The sequence below is a fragment of the Daktulosphaira vitifoliae genome, unplaced genomic scaffold (genome assembly GCF_025091365.1).
Source record: "Daktulosphaira vitifoliae isolate Bord-2020 unplaced genomic scaffold, ASM2509136v1 Scaffold_3, whole genome shotgun sequence".
Lineage (NCBI taxonomy): Eukaryota > Metazoa > Arthropoda > Insecta > Hemiptera > Phylloxeridae > Daktulosphaira > Daktulosphaira vitifoliae.
The window spans coordinates 20,024,985-20,047,419 of NW_026099574.1; the positions used below are offsets into that span (position 1 = coordinate 20,024,985).

General features: G+C 24.3%; 1 protein-coding gene across 6 annotated transcripts in view; it reads left to right on the top strand.

Annotated features, from left to right (window-relative positions):
- Positions 1-10: 10 nt before the first annotated feature.
- The window catches only part of LOC126901604 (protein kinase C, brain isozyme), a 72,055-nt gene continuing 49,630 nt past the window's right edge, over positions 11-22,435 (top strand). For 5 of the 6 annotated variants that reach the window (XM_050678193.1, XM_050678196.1, XM_050678192.1 and 2 more), the window contains exons 1-3: positions 11-344; positions 12,948-12,979; positions 21,717-21,799. In XM_050678193.1, the coding sequence (XP_050534150.1) occupies positions 157-344; positions 12,948-12,979; positions 21,717-21,799 (303 nt within the window). In that variant the 5' untranslated portion in view covers positions 11-156. The remainder of the gene's footprint in view (positions 345-12,947; positions 12,980-21,716; positions 21,800-22,435) is intronic. The other variant, XM_050678197.1, reaches the window with a different exon arrangement.

The following is a 22,435-nucleotide window of genomic DNA, read 5'->3' on the forward strand; positions in this document are numbered from 1 at the left end:
AGTCATTACTATGTGCTTCAGTTGGGTTGTACGTTTTTTTTCTGTCTGTTATCAGTTAAGTGCACTGGTTGTCATTTTTAATATTATTATTTAATTAAATTGACCAACGTCGTATTCTCATAGTGTCTTAGTTAAACCAAACAGACAACCAGTAATATGGCCGAAGATGACGGAAATATGGAAGAAAACAATATTGGAGATTTGAACACTAAGTTTGGTCTACGTTTACGTGGGCGAAAAGGTGCCTTGAAAAAGAAAAATGTTTACAACGTCAAAGATCACAAGTTTATACCAAGATTTTTTAAGCAGCCTACATTCTGTAGTCATTGCAAGGATTTCATTTGGTAATTTTTTTTATATCATTCATAGGAAATACTGTTTGAATATTTGATGATTTAGGACCATTTTTTTGTACAATTAATAAAAAATCCTTAATTAATTTGTACGTAAATATATATTTTATGGCTTGATTCGCAATTAAATGATAGAAGTAAATTAAAAATATAAATCTATATCCGCACTTAAGGCAAGTGTTCTTAATAGTACTAGATGTTTAAATATAAAAGAAATTTAACTTTCCTTTAAAGCTAGGTTATAATTAATCAATGATATGATTTGATTAATGTGAAAATTAAATTCTAATCAAATTGTATGTGTAATGGAGATAAACAAATTGCAAAATCTTATTAAATTATTTTTGTATTATTGTTAGATGATAAATTACTTGAACCTAACCTCTCTTCTCCGGATGAAATGGCTGAAATAAACTTTTAAACTTTTTTACTCTTATTCATTTTGTGTGTGTGTGTGTGAAAACTGCGTATTTTCAATAATTAGCTTTTTTTTATTGACTTATCGAGAAAATTAAATGATTTATATAATACAAACAAAAAATAAAAATTGATAATCTATGTGGTTTTTTTAAACCATCAATTTCGTGTACTTCTAACATTAGTATATTTTATATTTATATAAAGTTTTAACTAGCTATGCACGAGCATATATCCAAAAAATCAAAATGTCTTTCTGAAATTGACATAATTGTAGGTTAAAAGGAGAATACACGCATTTATATTTTGTTTGTTTTTATATACCTTTAAAAGTAATCCTGAATATTGTGCCTGTTTTCAAGTTGACCCAAAATATTTACAGGATATGTAATTTGTAACAAAATTAAAATCGATTATTCGCTCGATATATGTTCATGTTTCAATAAGATAGTAATATATCGAGATAGAATTTATGGGAGAAGAGTCTAGGATATCTAGAACCCCTAAAAATCTATATATGTACTAATATTTTATAAATGTAATACACTTTGTTATTAAATTGCTGAAATATTTTTAAAATCTGTACGATTATGATTATGGTAAGTATCAATGATTTGAGGAGTACTATTGAAAAAATAATCGATTTTTATATTGGTACAAATTTTCATCGTCTAATACGTATGGTGCAAATTACACTTCGCGTTTTTCATTGCCTATAGTGATGCAAATTACAAGCTTCCGATGTTTTCTTAAAGTAATAATTTACTTTATATTCTCGTTTATGAGTATTTTTTTTTAAATAGTATTTAATAACAATCTATACGTCACCTTCGTTTTCAATTTGTGTTTCTTTAAATAAAAGTATTTTGTTTTACTCAAAGTTGTGTTTCATATTTATATCTTCAAGTTATTTGTAGTATTGGTTGAATTTCGTTATATAATATCCTTGATCATCTCGTAAATGAAGTTTTCATTATTTTGAATCTAAAATTTTCACTGGTTTTCCATTGATACGATGTACTAATTGGCATTGTGTAGGACTATTTCAATTATTCGATGGAATTTTGAAATACATAAAAATAACTAAAATAAATTATATTTAATAATAAATTTGTGTCACGTTTTCTATAAGGTTTTTTGTTTTGAAATTACAAAAATTAAACACCGAACATTATTTATTTGCTTTTTAACGAATTAAAATTCTGGATAAGTGAGTGAAATTTAATTATTTTTCATCACCAGTTGATTTGCTTTAGAAATTTTTGTTAGAAATGAGTTTGTAAGAAGTATTTTATCGAGGTTTAATCATGTTTAATTATGTAGTGTTATTAAAAAAAATTAAATTTGCACATATTTCTAAGATAATTGTTATTACTTTTCCAAAAAAATGTTAATACTTTTTTATATTTTGTTTAGAAAATGTTTTGTATTAGATTTTATAATACTTGATAGAAATATCTGTGTTTCACCAAAATAACTATATTTGCATGGGTAATTTGGGTCATCGTGTCGATCAACTGAACAATTTTTGTCTTGTACGATTATGTTTTAAAGTTAATTTGTAAACATTTAAACAATAGTAGTAGTCATACTACATTTATACTTGTTAGTCGAAACATTGTAAATTCGTAGTCGATACTTAGAAAACAAAAATAATGGTCAATATACTAAACGGTACTGACTAGCGTTTATTGAGCGTTGAAATAGTTATTTTTTCTTTATGTGGGCGTAGGACGATAATAATATCGACGCGTAAAATGTATGCAAAATTTAAACACAAAGAATGCTTATTGAAATAGCATTGTGATTTAATGACGTTATCTCGTGTATAATATGATGGTAAGTCAGTGTACATCACGTTTCGATATACCTCAAAAGTCATTATTCATAATTTTCTAAAGCAATTTTAAATATTGTGTATTATATGTTTCATTATCAATAAGTTAGAATTTATTGTATTATTTTGGCATCTTATATAAGCCAATACGTGTATGTAAAATTTAAAACAATCAAATTAATAAAAATACGTGTTCTCTAAAACCGTAAAACTTGTAAACACTTAACACTTGTAAGAACAGACTTGTTTTTTACGTCTATTAATGGTTTTTAACAAAAATAGTTTTCTCAACATGTATTTTATTGTTAGTTAATTATTTTGAAACTGGATATTATAATAGTAAATAGAAAAAACATTTTTTGGCTAGTATAATTTAAAATACAAATTTGTTCACATAATTTTCGAAATGTAGAAAAACAATTTAAAGTTTATTCTTGTAAACTAAGTTTTTTTTAAAAAATATACGTCTAAATATTTTAGAAATGATCTGTTTTTTGAATAATTAAGTTTAATAATCATAGAATTTAATAAATGTTATGATTTTAATTTAGTATATTAATAAAAATCTAAATTTGCACGTTAGAATTAGACTAAAGCAAGTCTAAAAATTATAATTTCAGGTTTTATCATTTTTGAATGCAAAATTAAATTTTACATCGATTCATATCAACAGAATTTTGTTATGATAACCTCTTTAGAGGTATAAGAGTTTAAATTCTAACATCAGTTTGCGCAAAATAAACGTAATTCGATATAAATCACATAAAATGACTAATGATCACTAAATCAATTATGATAAATGAACTATGTAATTTTTTAATGTAGACCACCAATAATATTAGTATACTATTTTTTATTTCAGTTTTTAAAGCAATTTTTAAAAAAGTTAGATCTTTCTGTTTTTATGCTTTTCTAAAAAATGGGCTTAATATGATTTACGCTAGTTTAGTTCTGAAGTATAAAAATGATCTATTTCTAATAAAGTTTAGGATGATATAAATTAACTATAATTTTGGTTATAAGTGTTAAATTTGTGAATACATTTTTTATTTATTAATCATAAACTAGTCAATTTGTGAATTAAGTGACATCAAATATTAATTTAATTAAACATCAGTACTTATAACGATATAATCTTATCTGTAAGAATTATGAAGGTTATTTTAATTAGTAGCTTTATTTATTTAAAAAAGGATGGAATTAATAACATATATGTATATATATATATTTACTAAATATTCTAAAAATACAGTAAAGCAAAGCCTCATATAACCTTTCTTCACTATTCAATTCTGAAAAAATCGTAGAATAAAAGTGTATTGTTTAAATTATTAAATAAATACTTTTATACCAACATAAAATAATCTATAACTTTTTTGTGTAAATCTCCTTTAATAATTAAATTGTTTAAAAGGTTATTTACATTAAAATATCTAATAAAATGTATAGTTGTTAGTCAAATTAACAATTATTTTTATACTAGATTGTCATTTTTTTATGATTTCGTAAATTTAGACTTTCTCGCAATAATTTTTAGACTTCAAAGGTAATCCTAAAATCACTATAATGCATACATTTTATTATTTAATAATATAATAATCATAAGTATTATTGTGAACAATTTTAAAATTAAATAAGAATTATCTTTACTCATATATCAGGTTACAATAGCAAAATATTTTTTTGGATATTTATATTGAGTATTAAAATTGTTATGTATGCTGAACATTTATCGTGAAAACTCCAGTTTACTTGTATGGCTTTTAATGATGACCTAAATACAATATGTTCAAATCTAAAGGGCTTCACGAAGGAACACTAACTAAAAGCATATTACGTAACAAAAATTTCCGTTGGGAAATAAGTAATTATATAAATATCGTCCTTTAAATCAATTTTAAAATTGTTTTAATGTATTTATATTATCAAATCTGTCAAAAGCAGCACTTTTAGCTGACCAGTTCAAGTTATTAAACTTTTAATTATGGGCTAACTAAACCTGTTAATGAAAGATTTATTTTTTGTTATTTATCAATCTCAAAACTGAGTATTCAATGATATTTTAGAATGAAAAACAAATACAATTTTTTTGTTGAATATCTTATAAAATAAATAACTAGATAGAAATACCTTTATTGGTACTTATTTATTAGAATTATTGATATTTAAAATGATATTTTAATGTTATACGAAATATTTAAAAAATAAATATCACAGTATTTTTTAAATGTTACTTATATTTAATATATTCTCTTAATGTTATTCTTTGTTATAGAGATGAGGAAACTTACGTATCCAACGCAACAAAATCGTACCCGTTTGTACACATAGATGCGTTCCCGACCGAATTATGTAGTACCTTAATTTTAATAGCTATTAATTCAAATAGCATTGAATTTTCTTTATCAAAATTGCTAGGTTCTAATTATTTTACTTTTAAAACATATGTTTATTTATGGTTTAAATTAAAGAATCAAAAAAAGGGAAGTGCATGATATTTCTTTATTGATATTAGACGGCAATAATAGTTGGGTTTTAGGTTAAAAAAGAATTTGAGTTGATCCTTATTATAAATTTAAATACCTAGTATTATTATGAGATTATCATGTATATTTTGGTACGTAATGTTTTAGTTAACGATCGCAAATATGAATTCCCCTCTAAAAGTTTAATACCTTTTCATATTATAGCCATCACCACATATATTTGTCGGTTTCTATCTGTTTGGAATGGTATTTTCATAATATAAATCTTATGGTATACTGGCGAAAATTTAAGAGCCAAGCATTTGACTGGTTTATTGTTAATGATCCAAAACTATGTCTATTCAATCTTTTGCTCGCTTCACTTTAGTGCTTGGTAGTATCTTTTATCGCTGAAATTCCCATCCTTTTTAATACATTAAAGTAATGTAGTTAAAAAATGTATGTACGTAACTCTTATTAATGTTTTTTTTCTCCTAGTAAATTGTTCCACAGCATGACCTAAGTACCTGATCGATATATCACATATTAATAATATTATTTTATGAACACAATTGCATTATTTTTTTAATCAAGTTCTGAGAGACTTATTTTTTTCTAGATTTTATGTATTTTTTGAAATTTCTAATAATTATAACACTTAAATATTTATAAATATTGTTAGTCAATTACTATATATATATATATAAACACTTATTACTATATGTGCTCATTTTTTTCAAAGTAAATTGACTTTTAATTTATTTCAGCAAATAATTTAATTTAGCTTTTTAAAAAATATTAACATAAAAAAATGATACTATCTCAAAAAAATTTATACGTATATAGTCTGTGTATGTTGTAAATGTTACTATTAAAATAATAAAGTTAGTACCATTATAAGGAATAAAAGAATCTGACATATTTAATGGAGTCACAGGGGTACGTGCCCCCCTAACTAAGCCATGCTAATGTTTTATCATACAATGTAGTAATGTATGATGATTTAGTAATTAATATCAATTGAAGTAATTTTTTCTTAGTTATGAATAATAACATGTATTTATTGTGTTGGGTTTTCATCATTACATATGGTTTTACCAGAAACGCTATCACTTATTACTAACAAATAAATTTAATTTATCTTTTTGAAATGTTTAATGTGTAGGGAAATATGATAGTATTTGTTACGTTTTATATGCCTATTTTTAATTATTTAAAATCGAATTAAAACAAAAAAACAGTATCGTCGAGACCTAGCATAGTGGTTTCCTGGCATAGAAAGACCATTATAAATTGGAATCTGACTGTGATTTAATCCCTATCGGAAAATAGGGCTTTTTTGTACCATATTGTACCAAAATAAAATTGCCTAATGTAATATTTGTGGTGAAATAAGTGAAAATTATTTGTGTATAAAATAAACATATTTATTTAGAAAGGGGCCCCCTTCCTTTTAATATGTTTGTAAACGGACACTAAAATCTGCAAAATTATTTATAATGGATAACACTTAAGTGTCTTTTTTTTTAAGGGATCCATATTTTAAAAAATGAGAGAATTAAATCCCTTCATGCTTTTATGCATATACTGTTTAATCTAGTGGTTCTCAATCTTTTTAGGACTGTGACCCAAATCTCCTTCCAAAAATCAATCGTGATCCTCTTAGTTTTACATTTACAGAATCAAAAAAGTAATCTCAAAAAACAAATTTTTTCTATTTTATTACTTATTTACTATTTTATAATAATAATAATAATTATTATAATAAAATACTTATAATAATAATATAATACTTAATTAATAATTAGGCGTATGTGATGAATGTTCTTGTTTTCTGCTATTGTTGATAACAGCATCAACATCGAAGTCAATTTTACTTCTCGCGACCCCCCAAAAATTGACTCATGACCCCCCAGGGGGTCGCGACCCACAGTTTGAGAAACTTTAATCTAAAATATTAATACTTGAATTATTAGTACTAATAATTGAAAAAAATTGAAGTAAGAAATTACAATAATATGAAAAACAGTGACATCTTATACAAAAATAGTATTATTTGTTTAATTTCGTGGACTGTTGACAAGTAAAAGACAAGTGGTCGGGACCAATTTTTTTCTTGTTATTAGTAATCAATTATATTAATTTGCATTAAATATTAATTTAAAGGAAGTGGTATTTTCGAAATAATTTTAATAGTAAAATTTAAACAATCAACTTTTTATAAGTTTTAATTTCAAATAAATAGTTAAAAAAAAATAAGAGGAATTGGTCTTCTAACCCTCCAGTTAAAATTTGTCAATGGAATTGACACTAATTTCTTGATAACCCTATCAATTAAGTTTTTATACAACATTTTATTTAATTTTTTAAATTTTGTGATTTTTACTTAAAAATTGTATTTTTTTCTTTAATTTTTATGTTTTAAGTATTGAATCTCTTATAAAAGAGAAATATAAAAGTGAAAAATAAAAATATTAAAACGCGAATATTAACACGAAAATAGTATATTTTTTGATAAATTAGTCATCGTTGGTATTATGTAGACATTTTCAAAAGTTTCTATTTTAAATCCTTCCTTTAAGCGGGTAAAGGATCAGATATTTTAAAATATATACTACTTAATGAAAGAGATATACCTAAGATATTTATAAAAAAAAGTGTTTTAATTCATTTATTTTTTTTTAATTAAAGCAGTTCTAAGTAAAAAATCCAGCATAGTGAGGACGTGACATAGTTGGGTAATGTATATATTTAAACTAACAGTGATTGAAATCACTATCATAAAAAACGCTTACATGCAAATCTATAGATAGTGTTTAATTTTAAAAGATTGGTAGATTATTCCAAAAGCTACATGATCTGCTATTTCCTTATTTATATCCTGATTAAGATAAAGTATGTCGAATGAAAGAGGGATTTAAATATTATTTCTCATAAAAAATTGTATTGATCCATATCAATACAATTACGTTAAACGTTCCTGGAGATATGATTATCCTTCCAAATTAGTATTAGTCTGCTGACTACTTCCCTCGCAAGTGTAATGCGACGCCTAATCTCCTTAGATGATTCGCCATCTGCTTGTACAATTGAACCTAAATATGTAAACTCATCCAATTTTTGGTAGCTGTTCAGTACATCGGTGTATGGTAGTACTCTCGCCTTTCAGTTCGCAGCGTTGTTCGATAAGATCAATGGTTTCCATAGAAAACCAGTAATTTTTCGTTTGATTTCTCGGCCGTTCTTTTATAACCTCGTTCTTGGTGGTCCTAAATATTTGATTAAGATTGTCCCAGTTGTAGATGGTATCTTGTCTAAGCTTTTTCTAAAGGATGGTTCCAAATCTTTCCTACTCCTTTTTGCTATTTATACGTTGGCTTAATTTATGCTGGGGTCTCTTGGAATCTTTCAGGTGAATCCGTAGCTTAGCCACAAACAGTTGTTGGTCTGATCGACAATCTACGCCTGGTCTTGTTTTGATGTTCTCAATACTGGATTTCCACCTTGATGGAATTAGGCAGTAATCAATCTAATTCTTGTACTTTGGTGAGGTCCAGGTATATAGTCTTCTTGGATGGTGCTTAAAAGGGAGTTAAGTGATAACCATGAATGTACTCTGGCAAAAATCGATCAGTTTTTTTCCGCTTTTATGCCTTACGCGGAGACCGAACTTTCCGGTTGTATTTGCTTCAGTGCAGCTTGTTCCAACTTTTGTGATGAAGTCACCTTGAATGATGGTGACTTCATTTTTTGGGAGGTGTGATACTCCCTCTGTTAAAATGTTGTAGAATTCTTCAATTTCTTCTTCTTCGGCAGCTGATGTTGGAACGTAGACTTTATTAGCATAACAAATTTAGTTTATTTGGCGTGGAATTGAGTTTTACCATAATTATTCTATCGTTGACTGATATATATTCTATAATTGAATGAGACTACTTTTTATCAACAATCACAGCCACACCATTCTTAGAGTTAGTACTATTTCCTGAGCACATGATCTGGTTTCTGCGATATTTTATAATGTTTTTTATCTTTCTGGTGAGTTTCGGATAAGCCTAGAATTTTAATATTACACCTTTCCATTTCTATTTCAATCTGACATAATTTTCCTTGTTGAAGTAATCCTCTGATGTTCCAGGATCCAATGAACTGTAGTTTGCGGATCACAACGTGGCTTGTAGCTACGCCCCCCCGAAGATCGAAAAATCGAGGCGCTTACTCCGGAATTTAATTTGACCGCAGACGACATCATGATGGGTTTTGTTGGGAAAGGGTTAATCAGGGTAGTTTCCCGTTGCTTTCCCTGATCGCAATAGCATATCTTATTTCTAAGGGATACTACTCAATCGTAAATAAGTAATTTACGCATGTTACTAATTGCGCTGCTTCTCACTAATAGGTCGATTTTAGTCGGTTCTTACGAAAGGTATGGACTACCGACGTTGTATTCTAATCCCCGTGGCAATAATTTTTTTGCAATTTTTCCGTAATTCTCCTTGAGTTAGAATTTTTCTTTTCAATAATCGACCAATTTCTTAAAATTAAACACTATCTACAGATTTGCATCGAAGCGTTTCTTATGATAGTGATTTTAATGACTGTCAGATATCATCTATACAAGTCCAACTATGCCACGCTCGCACTGTGCCGCGACCCCACTGTGTTACCGTTTTTTTAATACCATTTATTAAATTTCAAATTTATGGTACCTAATTTGTGCAAAAATGTCTTGTGCTTCCTATTATAAATTTATAAATACACCTCTGAATAAAGGATAGTTTGAAAAAATATTTAAAAACTTATAAATTGAAATATAAATATACTAAAAAATAAATTCTCAAAATTATTATTATTTTAAAAGAAATCTAGTGTTCAACAATAAATCAATCGCTCTGTGTATTTTTAAAATTATATTGTAATATATAAGAATTATATTTACTATTTCAAAGTTTGACACTGATAGTACTATCACGATAGACATTTTTTCTATATACCTATCGATTCTATTGAATATAGCATAAACTATTGGAAATGTTGCTATGAAATACTCATTTAAAATTTAAACACAACAAAGTAAATTTGTGACATTTAACTTTTTTTTTATTTCCTTCTGGCAAAGATAATGTAGCTTATGTAGACAAAATTGGCAGCTATATTACGTCCTGTTGCCACGTTAATGACCTAATATTTTGGCTGAAAATAGTAATTTTATTGATCCCTGCCGAATCTTTTTAACAGAAGATACCACCCAGTTTAAAACTATAGTATGACGTTTATGTTATAATTACATTTTAACGTGATATATTTACTTTTATATGAAATGATTTCATTATAATTATTCATAACATTTTTAAATTATATAATATTCTCAGCGTTATATACAAGTAAAAAAGCTATTGTACTAAAGTTGATATTTTAACGTGTAAAAATAGTTCACGTTATTTATTCGGTTATTAGGTTACTATGATTGCATTTAAAACTAAATTATAAAGTATAATATAAAAAAGGTTTACTATATTACTTTTAACTTATTCTTTTTAATGGTTTAATCTTGAGGTCTAGATTTTTCTATTATTTTTACAATATTGTCAATACAATATTGTTATTGAATTGTATTTTATCAATAAAAAAAGTTAAAAAAAATAACAGTATACCAGTTCAGCTTGTACTGGTACTAATATGTTACTTATCCTAATATTGCTATCGACTCATAAATTATTGTTATGAGAAAAATACTATAAACTGTTTACTTTAAAATTTAAATAAATTAAAAAGTAAAAATTATTTTTTATATTTTTATTAAAGAAAAATAATAAAAATATGCTTTTATCAAATTCTAAAACAGTAGAATTTATAAAAAAAAAAAATAACAAAATATTTGTTGGATCAAAAGTTATTAGTTTTGTCAAAAAATTGTGGACTATTTCTTTGTATATATTTTTAAAGGATTATATAGTATATCAAATATTCTAAAAAATTTTTCTATAAATTTTTAAAAATACACAGTAGTTTAGTTAATTATCGAGATTTAGAGGTTATACTGCAAACTTTTTTTTAAAGTGAATCATTTACAATATCCTGAGAAATATTCTGTTTTAAAATAAAAAATTAGGACTGAATAATTTATTATGAAAAATTTAATAACTATAACTTTTAAAATTATGTTCAGGGTATCAAAAAAAAAGGTTTTAATAAGAACATATTTAACTAATCCTATGATAACCTTTTAGATCTGTTAGATTTAAATTCTGTTAAGAGTCTAATTCAAAAAGTTTATTAATTTTTTAATGTTAATATTTTTTTAATACATGTGTTTATGCATAATAGATGATCGATTAAGGATAAGTCACTCATTTTTTTAAAAACTATTTTATAATCTTTTAAAGGTAAATGTTGTTTGATTCAAATTCTTTACAATAAAATGTAGTTAAATAATTTTTTTTTATCTCTTCGTGAATAAAAAACCTAAACTTTAATTTTCTTTAATAGGAATCCATATTTTTAATTATTGATGATATGATATGTTTGATATGATGAAAACAAAATTTTTTACAAATTTTATTTCATTAATCGATTCCGATTAAAAAAATATTAATGTTTAGGTTTTTTAACCCCAGAGGATTCATTATAAAGTTTACTGAATCAAACAATTTTTACCTTTACAAAAATTTAAAATATTTAATAGTTTCTGAAAATATGAGTGTCTTATCCTTAATAAATCATCCTGTAAGCATGCATATATACATACATATTTTTGAATGAAATTTGCTGTTACAATTGTAAATAGAGTGGTTTTGTATCTAAACAAAATGCATCTAACTTTATATTTATACCTTTGGTTTATAATTAATAAATTATAATATTATTCGATATGTTAATATTACTTATAAATTTTTAAGAAACACAAAACCTGTATTTATTTTAAAGTAAACGTCAGCTACTCGCTTAAATTATTATTGTAAACTTTTAATTTAATTGTAATTTAAGCATTTATAACTATAGATATATTTACTTATTAATTCATCTACTAGACTTTTGAAAAAATTTGCATTTGAAATAAAATCTCAATTTAAAAATATCATTATCAAGCTAAAAAATCAATTTTCATTTTAATGAATTTCGTTATAAGGCTCAAATGTTTATGTAGTAGTTCTTAAACTCTTGACTGCGCATCTGTAATCGGGACTTGAAATACATTAACCCATAATTATAAAGTCAACTCACCATGATAATACAGTCAACAAGATTTTGAACGTAACTTTATCTCATTTTATTCTCTATATATTTAATTCCTAATTGGTATATACGTAAACTTGAATATTTTTTGAGACGTATAATGAGTGTAATATAAATTATTTTGAGAAATAGTGCAATTTAAAAAAAAATAACTTTAAAAAGAAGGTATCAAGCTCAATTTTTTATGTTAATTAAAATTTTACATACTTAATGTGTTATTTATGCAAACGCTTAAAGAAAAAATTTATCTTGAACGAATTAAAAATAAGCGATGTATTTATATGAATTATGCTTTTTATAAAATTTAAAAAGTAGATTGTAGATTGAAAGTTAATATTTAGTGTATCATAGTTATATATATACATTTTTATTATTTTTATAACATAAATTGCCAATTTTTTTTTTACTAAATAACGTGTTAATAAAATTAAGTTTCTAAACAATATGTCCCCACATTTTTTATTAATTATCATCTTATTAACGATTTAATTAATATTAGCAATGAAATATATTTAAATTTATAGAGACCGTACATTTATGACTTACCCTGAAATAGATTTTGGAAGCTATTAGATGAAATGAAATATATTTCTTCATATTTTGTTATATCTTCTAATTTTTTAATTTTTAATTTTTTAGGGGATTTGGAAAACAAGGTTTCCAATGCCAAGGTAAGTCACAATTGAAAGTAAATATATTGAAGCAAATATAAATAAATAAATTAGCATGTATACATTTTTCTCATTAATATAGTTTATGGATTCGTTAAAATTTACATCGTATCTTAAATGTTTAGATTATAATTATGTTCATTCTGGATTAAAATATTTTTTAAAACGTTTGTAAATCACATGATTTTTTATTAAATTTCTGTTATAGAGATTTTAAATTGAGCCTATAACTGTTTCAAAGAGGTTTTACTCTTTTTATTACAGAAATTAATAAATCCATATTTTTTAACTAGAATAAGTAAACATGACATGATGTTATAAGATTACAAGAATTTTTAAAGTGCGTGTTAAACACGTGCTAACTCAGTTGGAGTAAAAGTCACATGTTGGGAATTATTTTTTATTATAAAATAAAAAAAAATTGATAAAATAATATAAATAGTTTTATTGTCAATGAACTTCTTCCTTTTTAATGGCTAAGCCTTGTCATAGCTTAGCTATATACTGGGAAATTAAGTGAAGTGGTTTCCTGTTGCCTTCTGCACTGGGAACATGGTGCTTTTTCGCCACCGTAGAAGCGCACGCATGGTCACCCATCCGTTTACCTTTTGTGGTCAGCGCGGCTGAACACTAAAGTTTTGTCAAGAACTAGTGTGACCATCGTGCCACACCACGCCCACTGTTAATGATATATTTCTTTATTACCAATAATTGTATGTAATTATACTATTAACATAATATAATTTTATTTTTACATACTCCATCACTGTTATTATTAATAAGTTTTGGTAAATCTTAAAAAAGAAAAAAATAATTTCTAATTCACGATTTCTATTTGTAGCTCAAATGAAATATAAATACAGATCCCTACAAAATCATTACGATTTTTGTATGTCAATATTTAAGTTTTCGATTTTTAAAAGTAAATTTTTATAGAAAATAATATAGCTAGATGTTTTTAGTTTCTCCTAATATTCTAGACAGGTGTTAAAGATATCATGCGCCATTGCTGCATCGCACATTTTGTACCTATAATATGTTATGTTAAAATTAAATACTTCAGCGATTTTATAATTTATGAGCGTGTACGATCTTGAGTTGAAATTTAATAACAACAATGCAAGAATTCATAGAATTCTAGGAATATTTTAGATGCATATTACAACTAGTTCTAATTAATAGATTAGCATAAGGTTTAACAAAGATAAAACATTATTTTTTTCTTTTCACTTTAATTTGTTTAGTTTTTCTTTGGCCTACGCGATATTTGTATTTATCCGAAGTAAGACATAATGTTCTGAAAAAAGTACCCTATCTTGGAAAACTCTCATGTGAATATCGCATTAATGTCACATAATATGTGATTATTATTATTACTATGTAAATTATTTATATATAAATATTATACAACATATTGATATATTATTTGTCTTGTAAATAATTTATATGATATAAATAATATTTTAAATTATTAAAAATATTTATTTTTTTAAATTTTACAATTTAAATAAATGCACTTCTATAATCATTTATTACTTATAATAAAAAAGATGAAATAGGTTTTATTTTTGGTCTGAATGCTTAAGAAAATTAATATTTCATTATAAAATGAAAGTTATTGTGTTAAAAAACTACATAACATTGAAATACTTGTATATTACTTGTAAAAAAATGACAATTTTTATTAAATGTAAGAATGGGTTGGCGAAACTGATATTATACTCATATGTTTCAATATAGATTTCCCATAGGATGTGTCACGGTTTGCCATTATTACACTACCCTCGTCTATAACCCAAAAAGCACAAGTTAATTCCAATTTGCATGAAGTATAATTGAACTTATGAGTTAATAAACATTAATTTTAGAATTCATGTTAAACATTTCTAATATTCTTTTAAAATAATCATAAACTTCAATTTACATGGTTATATGTTTAAAAGAAATTGGTACTTGAATTTTCATTTAAAACCGATAAGTCCTTTAAAACTCTTGGAAAAATGTTTTGGAAGAGTATGCTTTAATGATAGTGCAATATTACTTTTTATGGAATATTAATTTTTTGTAAGTTTCAAATAAAAACTAAGAATATATTTCATTAATTAGTACTTGTTTTCAAATACCCACATGGTATGCATTGAATCATTGTATTTTCTGTTTAGTAATAATATGGCATTGGCTATATTGTTATTGACACTGATGTTCGGTAGATCTATACTGGTATTTTTTTCAATTACATTTTATTATTTTAAAATGATAATAATGTATACTTACTGTTTGTTTAAAAATATCTAATGATAGTTTTACCTTTTTGTGTGTCTTGTTACTAATTGTTCGTTTAAAATATGGTTAATGTTATTTTGCTTAACAAATGAAACAAAGTCTAAAATGAAAAACTAAAATATTCAATGATTGGCTAGTTTTTAGTCGTATATATCTCATTAGTATTTTGCTTATAATGAATCTCATTAGTATGAAAACGAAATCTCAGAGAGTAGCATAAGCATAATTTGTTGTATGATTTTTTGTAACACCTTGGTTGGTTTGAAACTAATGATCCAAAAATCTTAAGATAGTCTTTAAATTTTTATTTAATACAATTTTCTAATAATATTTAAAAATAAACTATAAATATCTTGAGAAATTTTTATAGAGTAATTTTAATGTTATTTTATTGGACAAAACTTGATTTTTTAATGATATTTAGTTCTTTGTCAATAACTAGAAAAAAATTAAAAACTTAATAAATTTTTCTTGGAATAATATATTTCAGATTTTATATTAATTTTATTAAATGTATGCATAAATATAATAAAGTATGAGTATATTAATACTCGTTTTTCTAAATTGGGAATTAAAAATATCATTTGAAAAAATATTACATTCTATGTATAAAATCTAATACAAACTAAATTAAAGAATGAATGAATTATAATAATCAATATTTAATTTCCATTACCTTGTTTAAAATATTGTACATTTTTAAAATATTTATTGTGTTTATAAATAACATCAGTAGTTTAATTTAAAGTTATTATTAGTTAATCTTCGTATAAAATTATATAACATTTCTATGACGCTACTTCATCGTGTCATCAAAATAAATCACTCAATTTTCCTTGTCTTTAATTTGATTTATTTACTCTTTCTCAAAAGTAATTTTAATTATCATTAAAAACAGATTTTGAAATCATATTATAATTTGTTAATTTTTATTTCAAATTTTCTAGAAAATTTTTAAGTTTATACTCTATCAAATAATGCACATAGTAATTTTCATATGTTAGTTTTATATGTTTAATAATATTTTAGTATCAATAGAAGGCAACAACAACAAACAGAATGAAAAACAGGAAATGTATAGTATTATTTATTTTACGGTTGACTTAACAAAATATCTTTCTATGCAAGTAGGTAGATAAATGAACATATAACTGTTAAATCCGTGAAATTTAATGTGTAAATAATTCAATTATAGCATGAAAAATTTGTTTAGTTTAAGACATGATAATAGTCTAAATATTTTTAAACATGATCCGATATTACGAATAATATATTTATTATAATTTTCATTAAAATTAGAATATAAGACTTGTACTTTAAAGCTAACGATTCAATTATATTTTATTAAAATAAAAGTGAGCATATAATAAAGTTACTATATAGAGATAACTTAAAATTATAATGAAATTTTAAGTCTTTAATAATAGTTTAATATTTAAAACAATTTTCCATACTTTGAATTTATCTGCTAATAAATTCATCATAATGAAAATACTAGTAAAAAGATAATTATAAATCGATGATCTAGCGCACAACAATTAAGTAATATTTTTGACTAAATTAGTTGAAGCATGGAATAAAAATAAAAAATTCAGCACAGAGGGGTCGCGGCACAGTGGTGACGTGGCATAGTTGGACCGGTATAATGATATCTGACAGTGATTAAAATCACTATAAAAAAAAAAACGCTTCGATGCAAATCTTTAGATACTGTTTAATTTTAAAAAATTGGTGGACTATTCCAAAAGCTACATTATCTGCTAGTTCATTATTAATATCCTAATTAAGATAAAGTATGTAGAATGAAAAAGGGATTATTAAAAAATATTATTTCTCATAAAAAAATAATGTTGATCCATACACTTTTCAATATGTCATAGCATTATAAAGTTAAAAATGTAAAAAATAAAATCCAGAAATTTCACACAATAATAGCATTCGGTAGCCATTTTCACCGTGAAGATAAAATAAAGTCCGAAATTTTTTTTTCGCATAATAAAGTAAATTACATTAGCTTTAATTTAAGATATATATAAAAGTGTCAGACTTTCCGGAACACTTTCAAAATTAAAGTTGAAAAAGTTAATTTTTTTTGAAAAAGTTATCATTTTAAATCCCCCCTTGTGGGCAGGTTAAGGGTTAAATTTATGAAAAAAATATACCAAACGAAAGGTAATGATATTACACATCTATATAAAAAAGAATTATATATATATTATTATTATATTATATATTATTTATTAGTTCATTTTTTCATAACTATTCTTCCTCTTTGTATTAAACCAGAAAAATATTATAACCACATTATTATTGTAAAAATGGAAATTTAATATTTATGAAATAAATTAAAAAACACATCTAAAAATTAAATGCGGATTTAAATATAATCGATTAGTATTTATAACTATACTAAATGCTAGATTAATAAAATTAATTAATAAAATTATAATACATAGATTTAGATCAATTAGCTGGTCTATCTAAACTATACCTTATGAAGAGGTTTTCATTATCCCCTGTGAAATCGATCATATATATATTTAATGCTGCCACAGTACATTATAGAATATTTCAAATCAAGTTTATTTGTTTCTTTTAATTGAAATAGATATCACATAAAATTTTACTTATTAAGAGAAGTTATTTTTAAATCTGTGGAATACATAGCTTATTATTTATAATACCTCGATTAGGAAGGATATCCAATAACAGAACCTAATTAAAAAATTTTTTATTAATATTTATCACTACATAATCGTTTTGAGAGATGACGAGTGGTCTATTTACAAGGCTGATAAGGGTTTTCTCTAGGTGTATTAAATAGACAAACAAAAATTCCCTGGCCTAAATTAGAGGTCCATAATTTTTTGGACAAAATCATAATTTAATAACAATTAGTAAATAACAAAATAAATATTTTTTAAATTTAACAATTAACCTTAGAATTTTATAATGATTTACTTATATTTATTTACTGTCTTCAATTTTTTCTTTTTCGTTCATTATAATTTACTAAGTTTTGTCATTTTTGAACCAATCAAGAGATGTCAAAGTACAATAGATTGAAATCCCAAAATTTTTTTTTTTTTTTTTTGTGAAAGTTTAACACAACCCCAAATGTGAACTCCAGACTTGTAGAATAAGTGATTTGTTTAGTAATGTTTTCTTGTTTAATTTTAGTTTGGAGAGGAAAGTAAAAAATAAATAAAATGTATTTAAATTGTATATGTTGTCCTTAATTTTCGAATAAATGAATTCAAAAATTTTTCGAGTAGTATATTATTTTTATAACTTTTAACTTTTAGCTTTTCAGAATTAACTGTATTTTACGCAATACTATTCATAAGTAAGCTTCATTATTCTTCATTTTAGTTTTATACTTTATGTAAACTATAATTGCATTATGTACTCTCAGTTAGCATTTTGTATTTATTTATTTGAATATAACCTAAAATTCGTAAAAAAAAAATAATTCAAGCAATTATACGGAGTAGCTGTTGTTGCAAATAAGCTTCGAATGAATTGTACTTTAAAAATTGTTTATACAGAAAAGTTTGAAACGACCAATGTACTTTTCTGAATAATTTGAAACAGTTTTAATTTAACTTTTATGTATTTTACACAACATTTTCTGAATTATTATTATTATTAATAAAAGACCTAGTGTATACACAAATAGTTTTCTAAGAATATAGCGTGTCAATTTTCTTTTAAAATGTTGGAATTGTGTACACCATTTAGATAAAGAGTTACTTGAAGTAAAAAAACATGTTTAAATATTTAGTGTTCTTTATAGTTAAATATTGTAAAAAGTGTTCCAAAGAGAGTAATTTCATTATTTATTTATTTATTATTCTTTTAATTTTTTTAAGAATTATAGACGTATTTGTCATTTTTATTGATCTATTATTTTAGTTTTGGATGGATGATTTGGCTATTTTTATCTGGGTTCCCTTTTTATAATATCATATTTACACGTTGACATAAATCTATAATCAAGTTTTGACTATGATTTAACTTTTAACATTAAAATTTAACCTATTGTTAAATAAATTGAAAAAATATGCAAAAAATTAATAATTTGATTCATATTATTATACTTAACATGTTTAAAAATCTGTTCGTTCTTAAGTGCATAAGTGCAAAAGTAAATTGGTGTAAATTTTTTTTTTAAATCAATGAATTTTAGTTTATTAAGGTCCTGTGATTTTGCTTAAAATTTTGGATAGTTTCTAATTTTTGACTGCCTCTTTCTTCATTTAACTTACAAACTTATTTTACACGGGTTGGTATTAATACTAGGGGATACAATATTTTTTCGATTTAAGTAGTTGTTTATGTATTGAATAACTATTAACTTAATAATAAGTTATCAGACTAATTTTTTCTTAATAGTTGGCTGATTATGCATATCATTATTTAAAATATTTTATGTGCTTAATTAATACTATATAATAACATTTATATAATAAACGGTTATTTATATTAAAGATTCTACAAAAGTAAAATTGATTGTACATTTAATTTTTTATCATAATTGTTAATTATTTAATCATAATGGTTCTTAATTAAAAATCGGTAAAAGATTGTAGGGGAATGAAACATATTCAAGGAAAACCTAATACTGTAAACTGTCATTTTTTTGTTTGTACGTTCACCAAACCTAGATTTATTAAATTATTAATTTCATTGCAATCAATAGAAAAAGTTATCGATAGTTACCAAGGTGCACTGTCATATTACTAAGTTATGTAGATTTTCCACCCTCTCTGATACACACAATATTTTTTAAGAGAGGAAGTTAAACATTAATAAATAAATAAAAATATATATTATATTATATGCAATATTATTAAGTATATGAGGTAATGAAGTATACTGATTTTTTTAAAATTTAAAACCACCACAAAGTGTTTAAAATAAATCTATTTAATAAGATATAATATCGTGGAAACATTCTGTGTAAAAAGTACTTTAGTCCTTTGATCAGTTCCTTTTGTATTTGAAAAATTACCTAAAATCGCTCTAGGTGATAATTTTGATATTTTTCTAATAAAATGTAAAGCTGTTTTATTAGATATAGCAATATACGTTTAATAAGTGCGTTTGACTCTCCAGACCTAATGCATTAGGTATTACAATACTTATATAAATAAATGTTTTGCTATAAATTTATGTTCTTTAATTCAAGTTTATATTTAAATTAATGATAATAACATTATTTACAACTATATTTTGAAAATATTATTGTTTCAAAAATGTTGAGTTACAGATTTTTGAAAACTTAAAAATTTACATCATTCACTCCCATTTTTAACTTTTATGCTCGTTAAAAATAAAATAATGCTAATTCTGTTTTCAAATTGTATACACTTAATAATTTACTTCAGTTAATCATTTTTGTTTCTTACAGCATATGCCTGCATTTTAATTTACGAGATATAGAATTGTAAATTGTTACCCGTGTTCCCTTATTCATTGAAATATGAATTTTAAACTATCTACAAGTGAGTCGTGACTCAATTTTAAACATCATCTAACGCATTTCAGTCTCGTTATTTTCATAAATTAAGAAGTTTTGTTTATATTTCTTTCTATTGTTGTTTAGACGATTATTTAAACGACCTGTGGAATTTTGTGTTTCATGACAGTTATCTTGAAAATGCTAATTTTATATGAATTAAGTGATATAATTATAATTCCCCGAGTTAAATAGAAGTTATTGCGTTTTGGCTATAGAACATTTTTTTAAGGTCAAATGAATATAATGTAAAAGTGAATAGAATTTTAAAAATTTGATTTTATGAAGAAACTCGTATCTTGTTTACCAAAAATTTTATCACGTACTTAGTTAATTTTTTATCATTTGTTATTAAACTATTTTATTCTTGATTTTTAAAAATGTTGTGTGCATTTAGTAAGTAATTTTTTTTTACTGAGTAAAATTGATACGTTAATTATAATGGGAAATCATTAGAGTTTGCCATCCTGATGCTCCTATTTAAATGTAGATATTTTGTAGCTGAGGTATATTAGATGACAAAGTTTCGGCATTACGTTTTTTTGTAAAAAAATTATATGTAATTTATGAATACATTAGGTTTGACACAAAACGTTAGTAATTATTAATATTTTACTCTGTTTAATATGAAAAGTCATATAAAATAGTGTTGGGTCACTTTTTGCTCATATTATTTATTTGTATATGTACACATTGTAATTTTTCTGAATTTTGAAAAATTTATCATAAATATAATGTAATCATAATCATAGTAGTAATAATAATGAAATACAATATTTAGCATATTTATTCTTTTTTAGCTGTTATTTGATGGCCTTACTAAAATTTACAATTTTTTTAATGATTAATACTATTCATTCTTGTTCATTTCGATTAATTATATATTTTTAGTGTTGTTATTATAACTTATACTTCATTATTTTTTTTTTACAGTATGCAGTTTTGTGGTGCATAAACGTTGTCACGAATTTGTATCTTTTACATGCCCTGGAGCAGACAAAGGTCCGGATTCAGACGTAAGTAGCTTATCCTGCAAATATATTTGTTTTATGAGTTTCAATCATTTTTTAAATGTATTTGATTAAATTTTTCTTTGGGCAATTTCTTGTATAATTACAAAAAATCTATAAAACAATTTTGAGTGCAGGACGACCATACGTTCGGACAAGCTATTATTTTCTTGTTTAGTTATTATACTTAAACGTTGTTTAGAAAATGGGTCGATTATTGAATAATCACAACATCCATTTATCATCCTGTGTTTATGTTTTATTAATCATTTTAAATGCGTACCCTTCATAGGTCATGGGTATGATTAAAGTATATAGTAAACTGTAATCCGCTTTGTACGGCACTCTGTATAGGCAATATCGATACACTGCTGCGTTGCCTGTCAAACTGAAAGTATTTTTTGCTCTAACACATTACTATAGTGTTACTTATTTACTCTACGAATTTATTTTTTTCTTGTGGAAAACATTGGAAATCCTCTCAATAAACATTATTAAGTCATATGTTGTAGAGTAACTAGGGTAAATTATTTTTTGCATAAAAGAAGCTGTTTTTAAGCAATATTAATTATTGTATATGCTGACTACTGCATCACTTATCCGTTCTAAGTGGTTATATTTTTATTTTAAAGAAGGGTCAAA